This window comes from Tachysurus vachellii, chromosome 23, assembly GCF_030014155.1.
Source record: "Tachysurus vachellii isolate PV-2020 chromosome 23, HZAU_Pvac_v1, whole genome shotgun sequence".
NCBI classification, from domain to species: Eukaryota; Metazoa; Chordata; class Actinopteri; order Siluriformes; family Bagridae; genus Tachysurus; species Tachysurus vachellii.
The window spans coordinates 8,815,278-8,834,193 of NC_083482.1; the positions used below are offsets into that span (position 1 = coordinate 8,815,278).

The 18,916-nt window shown below is 38.4% G+C and overlaps 1 protein-coding gene across 1 annotated transcript in view; it reads right to left on the reverse strand.

The window, feature by feature from the left end:
* The window catches only part of b4galnt4b (beta-1,4-N-acetyl-galactosaminyl transferase 4b), a 96,786-nt gene that overhangs the window by 42,792 nt on the left and 35,078 nt on the right, over positions 1-18,916 (reverse strand). The window contains exon 5 of the mRNA XM_060859294.1: positions 2,013-2,111. Coding sequence (XP_060715277.1) covers positions 2,013-2,111 — 99 coding nt within the window. The remainder of the gene's footprint in view (positions 1-2,012; positions 2,112-18,916) is intronic.

Consider the following 18,916-nt stretch of genomic DNA (forward strand, 5'->3'; position numbering starts at 1 on the left):
GTGACACGATACAGAAAGACTGACCCTGCTTGTTAGTTTTATAGTTTTATGTAGTGAGGTCAAGTAATGAAGGTTTTCATGTTTGCAGGTGACTAACACGTCTATATTTGGAGAGAAATCATATCGTGCTGCAGAAGGACTGGCGCATCACCGCTTTTCCTCCTGTCCTTCTGGCCACCTGTTCGTGTAATTTTAGTATAATTCCTAAAGCGATGGGAAAAGTGTGGGTGGTTGTTTCCTCAGAGAAATCACACATTATTCTAGTGGGAGTGTGAGGTGTGTGTGTGTGTTGGGGGGTTAGAGAGGTATCATCAAATGTCTTCATCCTCATCACACTATTCCCTTTATTGGAAAAATGCTACTATAAAGTTAATCATTAATGTAGGCTAGATGACTGATTTCAGCAAATAATTTCATAGACTGCTTAGTACTCAGCCTATAGACTATATCAGCAGTTTCCTTATTATTCATTCCTTTATAGGAAGACAGCTTGGACATCACCAGTGGGGATAAAATACTTTATTAGCGCCTGACCAGTAATTCAAAAAATAGTTAACTAGTGTGGGGATTGAGGCTCTGGCTCGTAGTCTCTTGATTTCATTTAGATAAATGCTGATAAACAACAAGGAATGTGTTAATCCACACATCACACATAAACAGGCTACTTTTCCAGCTTCAATGTTTTGTTCAGCTACACTGTTAATAACAAAATAAATAAGACGCATCTGTGTGTCATTTTGCGCTGTTTATGGATGCGCCAATTCTCAAAGGCAATATGCAAGCACGGAATGTGTTCTTTTACATTGCATGGGTCACAGTGGAAATCACTATGCCACCATAGAAGGATCTGATTTTTAATCACAACAAAAAATAAGTGCAGGATGAATTCCTTTGGTGCGGGAATTCACAGTGGTGACTAGTGAATGTACAGTCTTACCTAATAAGCAACATAAAAATCAGCTTAGGGCCCCTTAGGGTTCCATACAGAGTAAACTATAAATATATATATGATTAAGTAACTCACATTAACATCATGTATATTTATGATTCATTTGAAATACTCTTGAAAATAAGTATTTTTTATCAATAGGAAGCACAGCACAGATTCTAATTGCCTGATGCTGTAATGTTGTGATGTTACTAATGAGCGAATGCAATTTCCTGAAGTAGCACATGCTCCTCACCATAAATAGACTAAACTGATTCATTTGTTTGAGTACAGGCAAAATAATCTGAGTCGATAATAAGAATAATAATAATCTCATACGATAATAAGAACGTGCCTCATGCCCAAGTCTGTTATTGTATCTGTATTGAACAACATGTGAAAAAAATACCATTATCAGTGCTAACATATTATTTATTGACTATAACATATAGATAGATAGATAGATAGATAGATAGATAGATAGATAGATAGATAGATAGATAGATAGATAGATAGATAGATTTCTCATCCATTGCACATTTTTTTAAGTAGTTTATATTGCTAAGACTCTTTTTAGTTACTAATAAGAAGGATAAGATAGTAGATAGTAGGAGTAAATACTAATTACCTGATGCTGTGATGTTGCTAATGAGTGCATGTGATTTCCTGAGGTAGTGCATGCTCTTTACCTTAAATAGACTAAACTCATTATTTTGTGTTGGAACAGTGGCAGTCTCCTTTTAAAACACTATCCCAACATCTCGCCATTCTCAGATATGTTCGAAACCACAACCTAGTTACTATATAGGTCAGATTATATTCACAGGGAATGCTGTTCTTGTAAGTGTATGCTACTGGCTTACTATGGCTTTAGATATGACTACAAAATATTGAATGGTGGGTGTATTCAGAATATTGAATGGTGGGTGTATTCAGACAGAGCTAGCAGTAGAGAGAGAGAAGGAGAGCGATCATGACTGGGGAAAACAAAGCCTCCACAGTGTACACTTCGTCCTCACCCAGCCTCTGGAGGGTAAACATTACAGCTTGTAAAAGAAATGAAGGCAACCAAATGAGGCTTTACCTCTGGTTTCCATGGCAACTTGAGGAGCTTCTGGCTCAGAAGTTTTTGGATATCTGGCTTGCCATATCTTTCCTGTTCAGATTCACCGAGCTCATCACCCTGGAACAGAGAAAACAAGTCCTCAAAGCTCAAAGCTCCATGTACACACACCCACAACAATGAGTACAAACACAAAGAGAGAGAGAGAGAGAGAGAGAGAGAGAGAGAGAGAGAGAGAGAGAGAGAGAGAGAGAGAAAAGGCATACACCTTGGAGCAAGCAGAATTCAGCTAAATGATCTATTTTCTGAAGAGAAGACCTCAGAAGACCTTAGTCTAGGCTGCTGAAATTCAATTCTTCTGTTTTATTATAAAAACCCAAGACAATATTTTGACACAGAAGGTGTTTTGAAAAATTTTGGCTCCCTTAAAATGAATGAAAAAGCTATTCATTATTCATTCATGGTGTGAATGGTCTCTTTTATCGTACTGGTTAGATCATTCCAATGTTCTTGTTGTTGCACTCAAAGCAAATACAAAACCCTTTAGTTAAAGCCTCAGAGAATAGAGTCATAAAAATTCTGGACTCAGAAAATAACATTTACTCTTTACTGATGTGTATGCCTTAGAAACAATTGAAAATGCAGTTATATTTGAAAGGATTTGAAGCAGTATGAGTCGTAATAGTAGCCGTAAATGCAAACATGGTCACACAGTTGCAAATTCAGCTCAGGTCACAATTTGGTTAGGGTCTGGGTGGAAGGGACGGTTATATCCTTCCGTATAACTGCATTTGTATCAGATTGAATAAATCAAAACACACTGTCCCCGTTTGAAAAGATAAGCTACGGGTATGTGCACGGAAACAGTGCACACCACAAGTAAACAAGCTTAATAAAATGTTACTATAAATTCAAAATCACTGTTTCATCCATGATTAAAATTGGACAAAAGGAGGAGTCTTAAAAATATTCTTACTAAATCATTTAAATAATAAACATTTTATATCTTGCAGGTATTCCTTATGGCACAGTGGGTTTTCTCTGGGTTCTCTAGTTTCCTCCTATTTCACCAAAACATGCCAGGGAGACTATAATGAATTATCTATCACAAGAAAAATGATTCCGCTGTAACAAAACTAAAGGCTTCACATAGGATACAAATGGTCATGTTACAGAAAAAAAGCTTATTTCTAATAAACCTGCTTCTCACAAGACAAATCATCAGCAAACAAAATGCTGTTGTTTACGCAGCACCTCACTGCTCAGTTGTCATTGAGGCTCAGGAGGGAAGACTCATCGACGGGTGTGTACAGGTTTCTGCTTTCCTATTAACACTAATCCCAGTCAGGCTTCATCTCTAATCCCTGCAATATCGCTGCCAAACAGTCACCATGAAGCTGGTTCCTCAGTGCAGAACACAATGAGAAGTAACAATATAAATTCCCTAACACTGTGTCCTGAGAGGCAATACAAATGATATTTGAGTTAGCTCCAGGTAAGGACAATAAATGAACTTTCCCTTTAAATCCTCCTGCTTTATGAAGAAAATCTCATTTTACAGACTTGTGGGAAAGGAAAGCAATTAAAAATGATGTTACTCTGTATGTCTGTAATGGATTGTTCAATTTACAAGCAGTATGTAAAACGTAGAACTTAAATCACAACCACGCACATAAACGCCTGGGTAATGTGTGTAATCAAATCAAATCTGCTACGCTTCAAAGACTCTGTAAACTCTTAACACCTCTTTTGTTTCAGCAAATGAGGGTGACAGGTGGACGATTAGAAAAGACAAACAGTGTACTTGAGAGAATGCGAGAGAAAGAGATAGACAGTGTGTGTGTATAGATAGTGTGGGTGAGAAAGAGTGAAGCGTGACAGTCATGTAATGTTTATAACTCATGCTGGAACCCAGAAGCTGACTCTGATAATGATACACAAATGAGACAGCTGGCACTAAAATGACAAACCACTGAGGACGAAGATGAGCTCGAATTATGATGGCAAAATGCATCTCATTTATAATTCACCTGCTAATAGGGTGCAAGAATTTATAAGTGCATTAAAAAGCTGGCAGCCTCTGGGCACAACGTGACATAACTCTAGCCAGAATTATACCTATATTATAGCTTAGAATATTTCTCAAATCATCTGCATTGCTTCTGTGACATTTTTGGCATTTTTTTAACAATTACAAATTACAAAGCTCTCAAACATCGCTAATGATGTCAACAAATGCCATTCATAGGCATAAAATCCTTAAGACATGACAGCAATCCTTCTGTGCTCCATAAAATAATGAGGCCATGCCCAAAAAACTTCTCCATTCCAATTAAGCCATGTGCCATGACCCCTGTCTCACTGCAGATGCCAGAGGCTTCAGAACCTCAGCTAAAGGTGTCTAAATGATTGGCCTCAGTGCTGCTCGACCTGCATGCTGCTGCTATCCAGCTCTGTGTGAGTGTGTGATGTTATTGACCCCGGTGCTAGACGGCGTGTAGGACTCATAAATAAATGAGTTCTGGATTTTCTCTGCCTCCATCAGCCTGTCGACAATGCAGGAATGATAACCTGCACCCAGCAACCGCTGGAGACATGTGGCCAGGAATACGGGCAAGGTTAATGAATTCCACCTTGTTAGATTAGCAGGGCAGGGAGCACAGAGGAGCAGGACCAAGTGGCACAGCATGAGGGATTTATTGGTGCTTTTCTCTTTCTGAAAGCAATAAACACAAGCATGATAGACTTAGTGATGTTGCAACTTTTAAAGTTTCTTATTGTTCCAGGAAAGTTGAAACAGGGGATTGGATCATGAGCTGTCATAATGCATGCAACAAATTTGTACAAATTTTCACAAGCAAAACATTTTACCTAAGAATGTTTAAGAAGGCATGACTTCCATCATTTTTGATGATGGCTTGAATTGCATATTTTCAGTGCAAGTGGAAGAAGTCAGCAAGATTTAAGCCACATAACCTTCTAAAGGAAACTGTCAGAGTAGTCAAATCCTTCAAAAGTACCTTTCACATTGGACAGCACTTTTATTGAAAATGGAACCAGATTCATGGAGCACTTCTTTAGAGCCACAGAGGTGGCATGGTGGTTATTTTTAAAAAGCACAGCCTCAATTGAATACATCGAGTCCAGCAATTAATGAATCATGGCTACAAACTAAGCATCTCCTGGCCATTGTATAATTTGAGTTCAAGACTTACATCTGTGTCATTCATAACACATGGCTTCCGCTTCATTATTCGGCAAGACTAAACAAAAGAGAATGTGCCTGAGGTGATGGGCTAATAGGATACAAATGGAATATTCATTACTCTAAGATGTATTTGTGCATCATTCGAAGGTTTAAGTGTAATATTCATTCATAAGTCATCTCCATGGCCGTGTTCCACAATAAAATAATTACATTTTAAGTTTTAAATCGATTGTTTCATTTTAAAATACAATAATTGTCAAATAGACTCCGAATTGATTCTGAGAAACATAACTCATAGATTCAATACAGTATATTAAATTATGGCTACAAGGTCAATTTGGTGCTATTACTGTCAATTTATTTTTTGATCATTTGCCAGAATGCAATTGTAGTGACTTCAGATTTTCTTTAAAGATGAAAATAAGTAGAACAACACGTTACATAAATTATACTAATACTAATATGGATACTAACAGATACTAATATGGCAACATGCAGAATCATATAATATATACATATATACATATATAAAATAGAAAATGATGCCATTTCCCCATTTTTCTCCTCAATTTGGTCACCTGCTAAATTCCGTACTCCAGCCAGGTCTCCACTTTAACACAACAGCTAATAAGGGTTAAGGTTAGCATGCGCCACGGTATTGTTTTGAACTGTTACATCACAGGAAGTAAAAAAAAAACCCTACACGTTTCTACATACACCATGATTAACATTGGAGAGAGAATCGTGTTACTCCGGCTCACATCATCCGGATTCGGACCTTCTATCCTAGGACTACAGTTATGTCAGTGATTTCTATATAGTATAAAGAATATGATGCATATAAAATTCCAAACAATCCAAATGATCAATCTTATACAGTATATAAGTCAAAGCAGCTGCACTGCTTTGTGAAAAATAACAACATTAATTCTAGTCTCCAACTGAATATTATTATATTTGGCTCATTTCTGAATCCGTTTGCTTTGTACTTTGCATTTCCTGTTTTTTATAGTAACAATATAACAAACGGATTTACAAAGGATAATTGAGGTCTCGGTAGGGTAAACACAGAAGCTCACCGAAGCTTAACCCACAGATTTTGGATATTTAATGTAATTGCTTTTCATTTAATAGCCTAGAGTTCTCCCCCCAGAAGTCTCCATAACTCATCATTACATCTTAGTGCTTTCAGCTGGAAAACTGTTACACTGCGGGGGCCGCAAATGGAAAGCTTGCTTGAATGTAAAGTTGATATTCACGCTATTTATAGTACACAGAGTTACTGAAGGATTTTTTTAGGGAAAATCTATTTTTGTAAGGAAAAAAAAAAATGGGACGGTTAAATGATAACAGTTCAGGCAGATATTTGGACAAAACTTTTGAACAGTAAAACTTTTTGTACTGAAAGCATAAAATGTACCTCATAAAATATGAAAACAAATCAAATGAATTAAAAAAAGAAATAATAAAAATGTTCTTAATATGATCTTACTTATTCTGTATTACATTGCAAAAATTCCAAAAAAGTGATGAGACAGCTAGAAAACATTTTGTGTAAAGCAACTACTGTATATGGCATATAATTGAAGAATCTATAAATAAATCCAGCATGGCTGCTTAGCTTGCAGCTTTCTGGTAGACGGGGAATCCGTTCTCCACTCAGCATTTATGTTATTCTTCATTCCTGTTTAATGGCCCTCTCCTCTCTCATATATACTGTATACAAGCGCACTGTAACTGAGCCTGTGCAACATCCTAGCATCACTTTCCTTAGTTTAATTTATTGTGATTTCTGAGCTGCTTTTCTGCTCATCACATTCCCCAGATTTAAAGAGTAGGTTTACCATCGACCAGTCTGTCCATTCTCTTCTGTTCTCTTTTATCAACAAGCCACTTTTGCCTGTTCTAATGTTCTTCTTTCTTTCATTCTTTCTGTCTTTTTTTTTTGCACCACTCTGTGTAAACTGTGTGTGAAAATCCCAGTAGATCAGCAGTTTCTGAAATATTCAAACCTGCCCATCTGGCAGCAACAAAGACGACACAGTGTCTAAGATCACATCTTCTTCAATTCTAGCCTGCACCTGCATGAATACATGCACTATGATGAGTGTAAATTGTATAGACACAGTATGATTGATGAAATCCACTCAAGAATTATCATGACAGCCAATAACAAGTATGACATGTTTTTGTGCAACATGAAAATAATTGTGTGAAATGTAACTATTTAAAACAACTTAAACACAAGTAAAGCAATAAAAATAAAGAAAATAAACAGATAAATAAATACATAATTATAATCTGTAGTATTTTGTAGACAATGTTGCTTTATGTGTTGTTATCCCATATGCAAATCTGTGAGATCTCCTCTGCATGTACACACACACACACACACACACACACACACACAATCAACCCCAAGTATAAATTAACTTAATCATCTTGAAAGTGTTTAACATTACTTTTTTGCATATTATTAGCCACTTTGCAGGGATTAAACATCTTATAACTTCAGATAAGCATTACAATCATTTGGTAACTCATAATTATACAACATTTAGATTCAGCCTACTAATTTGATTGGTCTGGCAGCATTCTGAGTGCCTAAAGATCCTATAACTGCACTGGAAAGTTTCACACTCTGTATCTGTTACGGTTCAGCCCGGACTTTTGGCCATGCGCTTCTGTTTATGTTCCGTGTCATGTGTCTGCCCCGTCTTTGTTTACTCCTCCCCGTCTCTGCACACCTGTTCCCTATTGTTAATCGTTATGTCTATTTAACCATGATTCCGCGCAAACTTGGACCCAGCAGGATAGCTTCCGGCTTATTGGGGCATAATTTTTTTTCCTCATCCAATGAATGTGACTGTTCATCCAGTATGCCTCTTTTCCGGTGACATCGTTCCGCATTTTATCCGGTGAGGGACGCCGCTCCACTTCTGGTTCCCAGAGGAAGACTTCGCCTCACTTCTGTTCTGGGGACGATGTCACCATCCCGGTTTTGTCCTCTTTTTTGGTATCCTGCGGCATTGCCCCGCACCTGTTCCAGTGGGGGACATCGCTTCATTGAGGTTGCGCTCGGCCCTTCTGCTCAGCTGTGGACGTTGCTCGGCCCTTCTGCTTGGCTGTGGACGTCGCTCGGCCCTTCTGCTCGGCAGTGGACGTCGCTTGGCCCTTCTGCTCGGCTGTGGACGTCGCTTGGCCCTCTCTGGCTGCGCCGCCGTGTGCCTTGCTCCCCCTATCTGCTTTGCCGCGTGCCTTGCTCCCCCCATCTGCCTCTCCAGGTGCCTTGCTCCCCCCATCTGCCTCGCTGTGTGCCTTGCCCCCCAATCCGCCTCGCCATTTGCCTTGCTCCCCCATCTGCTTCGCCGTGTGCCTTGCTCCCCCTATCTGCCTCGCCGCGTGCCTTGCTCCCCCATCTGCCCTAGCTTGTGCCTTGCTCCCCCCATCTGCCCTGCCGTGTGCCTTGCTCCCCCCATCTGCCTCGCCGTGTGCGTTGCTCCCCCCTCCTGGACCTCATCGGGATTGTTATTAAGACGGGATTGGCGCTTCGGGATACTGTTACGGTTCAGCCTGGACTTTTGGCCATGTGCTTCTGTTTATGTTCCATGTCACGTGTCTGCCACACCCTTGTTTACTCCTCCCTGTCTCTGGACACCTGTTCCCTATTGTTAATCGTTATGTCTATTTAACCGTGCCGCATTGCCGATGGCAGCGCAGAATCATTGTCAGTGTATGTTGTTCTTCCTCATCCTTTGTTCTGTGTAGTTTTCGTCTTTGTTCCTGTTCTGTGTTTATTATTTATTAAACTCTATTTATTTGAAGCTATCCTGCATATGTGTCTGTCCTCCTCCTCCCGGGTGTGGCCGTATCTTTCTGCTCATTTCCGTTTTCCAGGTAACTCCACATAAACTACTGTAGAATAGTTCAAAACTAGTCACTATAGCAGTGTTAGCAACATCTTACTTTAAAATGTAAAAGTTAGATGAGTATGAATGAGTAAAAGGGACAGAAATATTACTGGAAGTACCTTTAACTGAAATGTGCGTATCAATGTGAGCTAGCTAGTCATGTAGGTGACATGCTATAAAGTGAGTGTGGCTTTTTAGCTCTATTTCCACTAGAGGAGCAAAAATCAACAGAACATTTGGCCATATTGTGTCTGAAATGCCACTCAATCAATATTAATTTTTGTTTATAAAGCTGTTGTCTGAAAGCAATAACACAATTGTAATCATGCATAAACTGAATATTGACACGGATATGATTACTATTTGGCCAAATTAAAGCCGTGCTGATATTCAGTGTAAGCGCACTGATGCGATGTGGCTTAGTTGATATGGCTGACAGCAGCTGCTGCCAAAACATAATAATAATTGTGTAGTTTAGTCTAATTTGGATTTATTTACCTGATATTACATGAAATCATTTTATATTTTTTTTGTGTGTGTGTGTATGTGTGTGTGTATGTATGTGTGTGTGTCTGCATGTGTGTTTTACTTGCTTAGAGGAGAAAGCCTTACAACAAACAGGGTGTCCAATATGAATAAACATGCACATTATCCATGCTTGATTTCACAGATTTGTCCCTAATTTGCTGTTATCATAGGAACAACTTCCTTTAGTCTTGTCAAAGAAGCATGAGGTATTTGTCTGACGTTTTAATTAAGAATACATATATATGATTTGTCTTCAAAGACATCTCTGCCAGGGAGTCGTACTGAATTCACCTCATCACAGCTCATCTAATCTCTGCTCAACTCAACTCATCTCAAACATCCTTCAGAATATTCTTTTGCTCATACTGACCTTAAAAAATTCTTCTATGTCTGAAGAAAGTTAAAAGCTAAAAGCTGTCAGAAGTCTCTTGTACAAAGTCTTACACACTCCAGTGAAAGGCCAGTCCACTAATACACACGGTCAGAAGGATGTGAGTGGAGACTCTAGCTGTCTGGAGTTTTGCTCCCTCGGGTCTCTCTACACAAACACCTTAACTTCCCATGAACACCAACCTGTCATGCATACGGTGCACACACACTCACGCCATTGTGGAGCAATGCCAGCCTTAAAATACATGAAGAGCCTGGGTGATTTGGGAAGGTCAACCCTGCCCAGGCTAATAGGAGAGAAAATACACAACACTGCTGCTTTCAAAATTGGCTTAAATGAAAGATAATAAGGAAACATACTAGGATGTAAAGTCAGAAAGACAAGAACACGTACATAGTGGATAATCTTTACAAGATGCTTTCAGTTACTAAAACACATTACTTACTCACCAAGTTTCTCTGTAATGCTCTATTCTAATTTCGAACACAACACATTAAAACTGTAACTCTTTAATTTTTTGAGGGCACGCTATACTTTGATGTCTCAGTTTCATATCCTGCTGAATAATATGCAAGAAATTGCCCTAGGAGCCATGTAATAGAACTATATTAAGTGTAATGGTGTAATGGTTACTATCAGATGTTCATCTTCTGAATCATTGCTTCTGCTTAAGCTCCATGTACATTCATTATAATGAAAGAAAAAAGGAAATGTTTAACCTTTTTATACCTACCTTTTAAATAGTATTGCAAGTTTGTGTGATCATGTCATAAACTTAACAGCAAGATAGCACATTATATTATAAGCTTTATATCACCAGATTTATGAAAACCTCCTCAGAGCATGTAATGAGAATATATTTGTTGATATTTCATGTCTAAATCATCATCACAAGGAATAAAAATTGCACACAAATCCCCATGGGCGGTCATCAATATTTAATTCACTACAATGTTTATTTAGTCTGATCATACACTATAACATTAAATCCACAAAGCTTAATAACACAAAAAATAGATTTTAAGTTTGGGAATGTAAGGTTTTATTTCTTTAAATATTAAAGTACACATTTATATAATGAGCAAATGATGTGGGATTGATTTTTCAGTTAAACAAGTCTCTGGCTGGCTTGGTTCCCAGACAAAAACTAAAAATAATAATAAAAACGTATCTACATTTTCCTATGCATGTATTTTTTTGTGCCAGCTACAGGTCTCTTTGTGTGTTTTTAGGAGGTTTGTACTGAGTGAGGTAATAAAGTTTCTCAGTACTGATGCATATCCCTCGTCTCAAACAGACACAATATGACTAAAATTTCTGTTTATTTTTGCTCCACTATAGGAAAAATATATATCATGCTGACTAGCTCACTAGCTAGCACACATTCATTTGTACATTCCTGTTGAAGTCACCTCTATAAAAATTGCCTTTCCTTCTTCCTTTTATTAATCTGGCAGACTTTCTTATTTTAAGCAAAAAGTTATATTCCTGAAAAGCATCTTTTTCCACTGCTGTTACCTAATAATACTATAGTAACTGTTTCAAACTAGGAATTGGACTTATGTGGCTAATACAGATCAGCTGAGTTAAGCAAACACTGTAAACATTCATGCTGGTTAAACTTATTAAAGTAGTCAAAACAAAGGACTTTAATCTTTCAAACTTATAAACTTGACTTTAATGTCCTAAACTTGACAATTCAAGTTAAAGGTGGGGTGTATGATGTTTGAGAAATGCTTCAGAAAGCTGAGTTGGGCCGACAAACAAAACAAACGTGTAGCCAATAAGCAGGAAGGGGCGTGTCTTGTCAGTATGCGGCGGAGAGAGTGTTCAGTGCGTATGTGTGACATTAGCAGAAAGCGATTGAAACATTGACATGGTGGAGAAAAGCAAAAAAAGGCTTACGATAAGGCAAGAAGCAGGACCCATGTTAATATGGGATCAGCTTTCCAGCGCTGGAGAGAACTGAAAGCCTGCGATGGGACACCGAGGTTGCTTTTTTCCTTCTCGATAGGTGAGTAACGTTGGTTTTGCTTTGTTTCACAGAACTAATATATGCCGTCCTTTGCATGATTATGCTTGCGTGTCATTTTTGCTTGTTTGTTTATCTGCAATCGTATTGTTCTTCCCTTCAGCTATGATAAAGACACATTTCTTTCCATTAGTTGCCAGGGTTACGTATGTATGTGTGCTATCAAAACAGGGGTGGGACCCATTTGGGTTAGGGGCGTGTTTGTTTTGGTGATTTCAAATGTCAACATTGGCTTTCAAGCATCGTGCACCCCACCTTTAAAGAGAAGAAATAAGTTCAGGTCACTTACAGTAATTATGCTGTCGTGTCTTACAGTACATAATTAAACACCCTAATAGGATTAAAGAAAATATAGTCATGGAACACCACTCTAACCAATCAAAGTAATTTACCAGAACTAACTGTTTTATAATATTTTATAATCCACATAGTGCACATCCAGGTTTAATTTGTGGATGTAGCTTTATAGAATATAAAAATATAGAACAAAAAGTTCAATACTTAATAATAGACTTATGTTTGTATATTTGTTTTTCCTAATGAGGAAAGTAAAACTCCCTGAGATGTTATGAGGAAGAAATCTTGAGGGGAAGCAGGCTCAAAAGGGTTCCCATCCTCCTTTATGTGACACCAGGGAGTGTGAATATAAATCATTATAAACACAGGAGAGTGTGAATTATCATAAACTAGCTTGATTATAAATCTACAGTGTATACAGTCTTTTGGAGTCATGTAACTAGGAGCTCCTGAGCAATTCATAAATTAGTTCATTATTGATTTGACACTAACTTCTCCATGCCAGAGCCTTCAAATGTTCCAAGAAGGAGATAAAGCATATGTAGAATATTGTTTTGTGTATTGATTGAGAGGACCTCACAGGGTTTGCAACTTCTCTTCGAAGTTCAGAAATCACCATGATGAGGAATCTGGAGCTGCTACAATCTCTAGAAGCCTCGGGATCCTCACAGGGTTGACCTCTTCTCATTAAAGGCTTTAACCCAATATTTCAATAGAATTCAAATAGTTCTCCACTATCGGTCTGAGTAAAGACACTCCAGCTCAGACATTACTTTGAGAGATCTGTTTAATTTATTTAGCTTTGGGGAATCTTTGAAAGCTTCAGAAGGCTGCGTTTTCCACAAAAGCATCCAGTAAGCATTGTTGCATTAAATTGTAAGCCATGGTATGACCAATGGCTTCATGCTGAGCACAACAAGACAGGCATTATAAAGACCAATATACAGACTCTCACAGGATCGCAGAAATCAATTTAGACTTTTACTCAGGTGAACTAGACTGTGCATTGAAAGTGTTTTGTCGCCAAAAAAAAGTGCCCAAGAAATGTGTATAAGAACAAATTTACTAAATGACGATGGGCATGGTAAATACACCGAATTCTGTTCAATACCTATTTTCAGAGGTTTTTTATTTTTTATCAAGAGTAAAGAAGCAACCTGAGCAAGATGGTGGTGTAGCCAATGAGAGGGAGGTGTTGTGAGAATGGGATTAATGGTCAGGAAGAAAATCAATCATAGGAACAGGAGAAAATCAATGGGACTCGATGGGAACAACGTGCCTATGCCCATTCTTCATCAGAGTGCAGTATATTATCAACTGCAAGCAGAAAACAGGCCACAGAAGACCCCCACCTACTCTCTCTCTCTCTCTCTCTCACACACACACACACACACTCTCTCTCTCTCTCTCTCTCACACACACACACACTCTCTCTCTCTCTCTCTCTCTCTCCGTGTCTTGCTCTCTCCCTGTCTCTCTCTCTCTTTCACTCTTACTCACTCACTCTCTCTTACTCAACCCTTCATACTTCATGCTGCTCTTATTAGACTGCTCTTACACCTCGCAACCTTGCAATCTGCTTTTTCTTTTTTTTTAAAGGAAAGTGCTAGTTGGAGACATATGTCTTGTTCACTCAGAGTCAGTGGATCTCATGCAGGGCTACGTTCCACATTTGCCTACTAAAGAATCAGAAACTCCATTTAGATCATTACTAATATCACATTTTCCCTCATCTGCATCTCTGACTTCATAAAAGCATTGAAAGTCATGCCAGTCGTGGGGATTAAATAGTTTTAAATTGACCTCTGGGTTAATAAAGACTCACATTTGCATGGAGTTTTACTGTGACTCAGTTAAAATATATTTTATACTACAGTGATTACTTAAAATGATTAAATCAGTAACAGCACATACATTTAAACCTACAGAAATTTGCTGTGTAACAAGGATCCACATAAAAATCTGCCTTCAATTGTCTTCAAACAGAATCCCAAATGGATTTCTATTTGCTACAGTTAAAAAGGGCATGAAGAATAACATAAAGCTTCTGTAGACTGTAGTGGACTGGATGCAGTGGGTCAATAGAACACAGTTGGAGATTCAGCCACAAAGTGAGTTAAAAAAGTGGATTAACTGTTTACATCAAGAATTGAAAGATTGTGCTGAGATTTTTGGTAAAACAAAATGGAAAATTGGAATGAATGATGGTGGATTTTACATGGAGCTCAGGTAGGTAAAGAAATGTAGGCAGGGACAAACAAATATTCCTGTAAAAATAAATTAAATTTAATGATTTGAAAATGGGGGGTACGGTGGCTTAGTGGTTAGCACGTTCGCCTCACACCTCCAGGGTTGGGGGTTCGATTCCCGCCTCCGCCTTGTGTGTGTGGAGTTTGCATGTTCGCCCCGTGCCTCGGGGGTTTCCTCCGGGTACTCCGGTTTCCTCCCCCGGTCCAAAGACATGCATGGTAGGTTGATTGGCATCTCTGGAAAAATTGTCCGTAGTGTGTGATTGTGTGAGTGAATGAGTGTGTGTGTCCTGCGATGGGTTGGCACTCCGTCCAGGGTGTATCCTGCCTTGATGCGCGATGACGCCTGAGATACATTAGGCACAGGCTCCCCGTGACCCGAGGTAGTTTGGATAAGCGGTAGAAAATGAATGCATGAATGAATGAATGATTTGAAAATTACTGATAATGTTAATGCGAAATATAACAGCATTAAAACGTGAGATTTATTCTTTATTTATTTATTATTTGTCCATGATTATGTAATAAAACATTATGTATCACACAATGTAATCATTTAAGATCAATTGCGTATAAGTTTTGCTTTCTCATGATCTATACAGTATATACCTGTCCTTTGTTCTTGTTTGTTTTTGTTATTACACATTTCTCAATGTTCATGTTTTTTTGTTTAGCGCTTATTTCATCTTAAAGCATTATCTGTATGGTCTTCGATATAATTTTCGGCTGTATTCAACTTTAGATTATGAAGCGCCCCGGCTGTATTTGTGCATAATGAACCAGCTCATATACACCGTCTCTTAGTTTTCTTGCATAATGTGAAAATGCAGTGTTTTTGACTTAACACAAAGATTTATAAAATATGTTATATAACTACAGAGATAATGATAGGTAGTCATACCTGCATAAAAACTGTTATGAATGTGTTAGATAGGAGTGTAGACGATTATATATCAGACACAATGCTTAATTAGCCTTAATTATCTCTATTAAAGTTCCTTTTCCTTGTGGTCAAGAATGTCTCTGTTTGTCTCTCTGTTTCTGTCTAAGTCTGTCTATGTCTGCCTTTGTCTGTCTGTCTATGTCTGTCTGTCTATCTGTCTGTATCTGTCTGTCTATCTGTCTGTATCTGTCTGTCTATCTGTCTGTCTGTCTATGATTAGCTAGAGTAAATTTTCACCTAAAAAGCACCATTTTACAAAAACAACATCTTATACTGTATATGTGGTAAGATGGCGGCACAAGCACATAATTCTAACAGCTTTCTCATTGTCATTGTGTCATTGAAGTTATATCAGTGTTCCTGAGCCCATTTTACACCAAAACCAACATGGCACGCTGCATCTGCACTGTGATGCTTTTTATTTTACACTGCATTTTCACAAGGTTTGTAGCATTCCACTTTTGTACTTCATTGCACTGGGTCAGTAAATATAATGTGCAAATATCTGTATATAAAATACAACATATAAAGTATATGATCACATAAGATTGATTAATTCAGTTAGATTTTTTTACTCCAAAGCTTGGCCATTTTTAACTGATGATGCTTACAGGCTATACAGTAATACCTCTGCCATATTTCTTGTGCATGCACTGGAGATATCTCATTATTATTATGTTTTGTAGTGTTTCTGGTTAGACATCATGGAAGAAATAGAATTCAACTGAAAAAAAAAGCTTTGTGTGCCTCATGCTACATGCTTCACACAACACAGTGCATCCATCTGGGCCACAGGAACAAGGGAGCACAATAGATGTGGTGCTGCTACTGTGCTTGTGCTGCACTGTGTGACACTAGATACACTGCATCTGCTGCAAAATGGGCTTTTTATTGCTTCTGTTCATTTAAAGAAGAAGAATATTTCTTATTACTACACTCATTAAGTTGCACATGCCAATATGATTTACTATATAGAACATTTAATATCAACGTCATCACTTTCATCATCTTCATCTTGGTCATCATCAATCTCAGGAACAATGGAGAGCTTTTCACTCTTGAAATAGTTAATCCTGAGTCATTGTAAACTTCTGGTAACAGAATTCTGGGTCACCTTGTTTCATGTTTCACACTGCTCATTTTGGATAAACACACAATATTATTGGATAAACACATAGTACTTGACTTGAAATAATGGTTTGTCTCCCTGACAAAAAGTCACCATATAAATCCTCTTTGCTCCAATTGACATTCTTTCCATCCACATTTGAGATATTTTTTTATTTTTCCCTCAAACGCTGCAATTTCTATTTACCCAACACCGGCTATCTGTAACTGTATAAAGCGTGTGATATGAGGCACATATCCTCATATGATATGATATGAGGCAGGTATTCTGATTGGGTGGCTGTTGCTAAGCATTTAGCTGTAACATTCTGACACTGCATAATTTCCTAATGTACACATTACGCACCGTAATATGAGGTTAATGTGAGTGCACCATGCAATATTTGGTGCTACCCAGCATCTAAATTACAACTGCAAGACGTTCCAATGTCCGTGGTTAAAAACAGGGTTTAGAATGACAATAACCCGGGGTTAAGTGCAGTGTGGAAAACCTTTGGGAGGTGGGAAGAATACTCACCTCCCAAACTGCTCTAGCATTTAATTGCTGCTTCACTTACAAAGTAATTTATTTCTTTTTATATTTCTATGATAGTATTCCACATGTTGGGGGTTCGATTTCCGCCTCTGCCTTGTGTGTGTGGAGTTTGCATGTTCTCCCCGTGCCTCGGGGGTTTCCTCCAGGTACTCCAGTTTCCTCCCCCGGTCCAAAGACATGCATGGTAGGTTGATTGGCATCTCTGGAATATTGTCCGTAGTGTGTTCATACCCATATTGGTTAGGTTTATTCTGAGTCTAATCTGGCAGCTCATATATCACACACTCTGGAAGAAGAGCCACTAGGATCCACACCAAATCTTTGCCATCTTGAAACCTCTTCCCTTTCACGGCACGTGTCCTTTCTCCTGGGACACAGCAGACTACCCACAGTGCTAGACTGTGACGGTGATTAGTCAACACCATGGCTAGCAAAGCCATACGTATCATCTATCATCATTCAGCAGGATGGTTTGCAGCAATGGAGACTGGAAGCAAGATGGAATTCCCATTACGCTGACATGTTTTCAACACTGAACCATTGATCCATGGCTTTATAAACTCTTGACATTTGTGTTGCAGATTTATTTTAGGTGATTGGAAAGAAGATGTAAAAACATGTCGTCGCCCTAATTTATTTTGTAAAGACAAAACACACCTTAATGAATCCATTTTCATTCATTTTTGGATGACATTAATATCATTATATCCCGTGAGTTGTATATTATAACTACTATTATAACTACTATTTTATTCATTATAAGATTAACACGGGGGCACGGTGGCTTAGTGGTTAGCACGTTCGCCTCACACCTCCAGGGTCGGGGTTCGATTCCCGCCTCCACCTTGTGTGTGTGGAGTTTGCATGTTCTCCCCGTGCCTCGGGGGTTTCCTCCGGGTACTCTGGTTTCCTCCCCCAGTCCAAAGACATGCATGGTAGGTTGATTGGCATCTCTCTGGAAAATTGTCCATAGTGTGTGATTGCGTGAGTGAATGAGTATGTGTGTGTGCCCTGCGATGGGTTGGCACTCCGTCCAGGGTGCATCCTGCCTTGATGCCCGATGACGCCCCCGTGACGCCCCCGTGACGCCCCCGTGAGGTAGTTCGGATAAGCGGTAGAAAATGAGTGAGTGAGTGAGTGAGTATTCCACGCCATACAATAAAAAAGAAGACAAATAAACTTTTGCTTAAACGAAGAAGATCAGATCAAGATTTCTCTCAGTACCAGAATAAATATTTTTATTTGACCATCACAAAATTTAAGGTCTTTTATTATATTAAAAATGTTTTAGCTGAATAAAAAAATTGCAAAATAATCTGTATAATATTTCTTACACTTACTTGACAAACCTACTTGAACAATGGTTTATATTTCCAGGGTAAAGTCTATTATTTTAACAATCCAATGTGTTTTTAAGCTGAATATATCATCTGCTTATATCATACAGTATGTTGCAAAAAAAAAAAACATTGCCTTTATCAGATGCTGATTCAAACTCCTAGCACAAGGTGTATTGTTGCTTGGTGAAGCATGTAGGAAAAGACTGTGAGCTACGAGGCGAAATATCATTTAGGATCATGGCATAAGTGCTGGTGGGGAGTGTTTGAATGGACGCAGCTGTCACGCTGTGCTGAAAAAAGGCAACACAATTTACTGCCTCAGTGTCCACGTAGAGTTAAGGAAAGGGCTGACTAATATTTTTT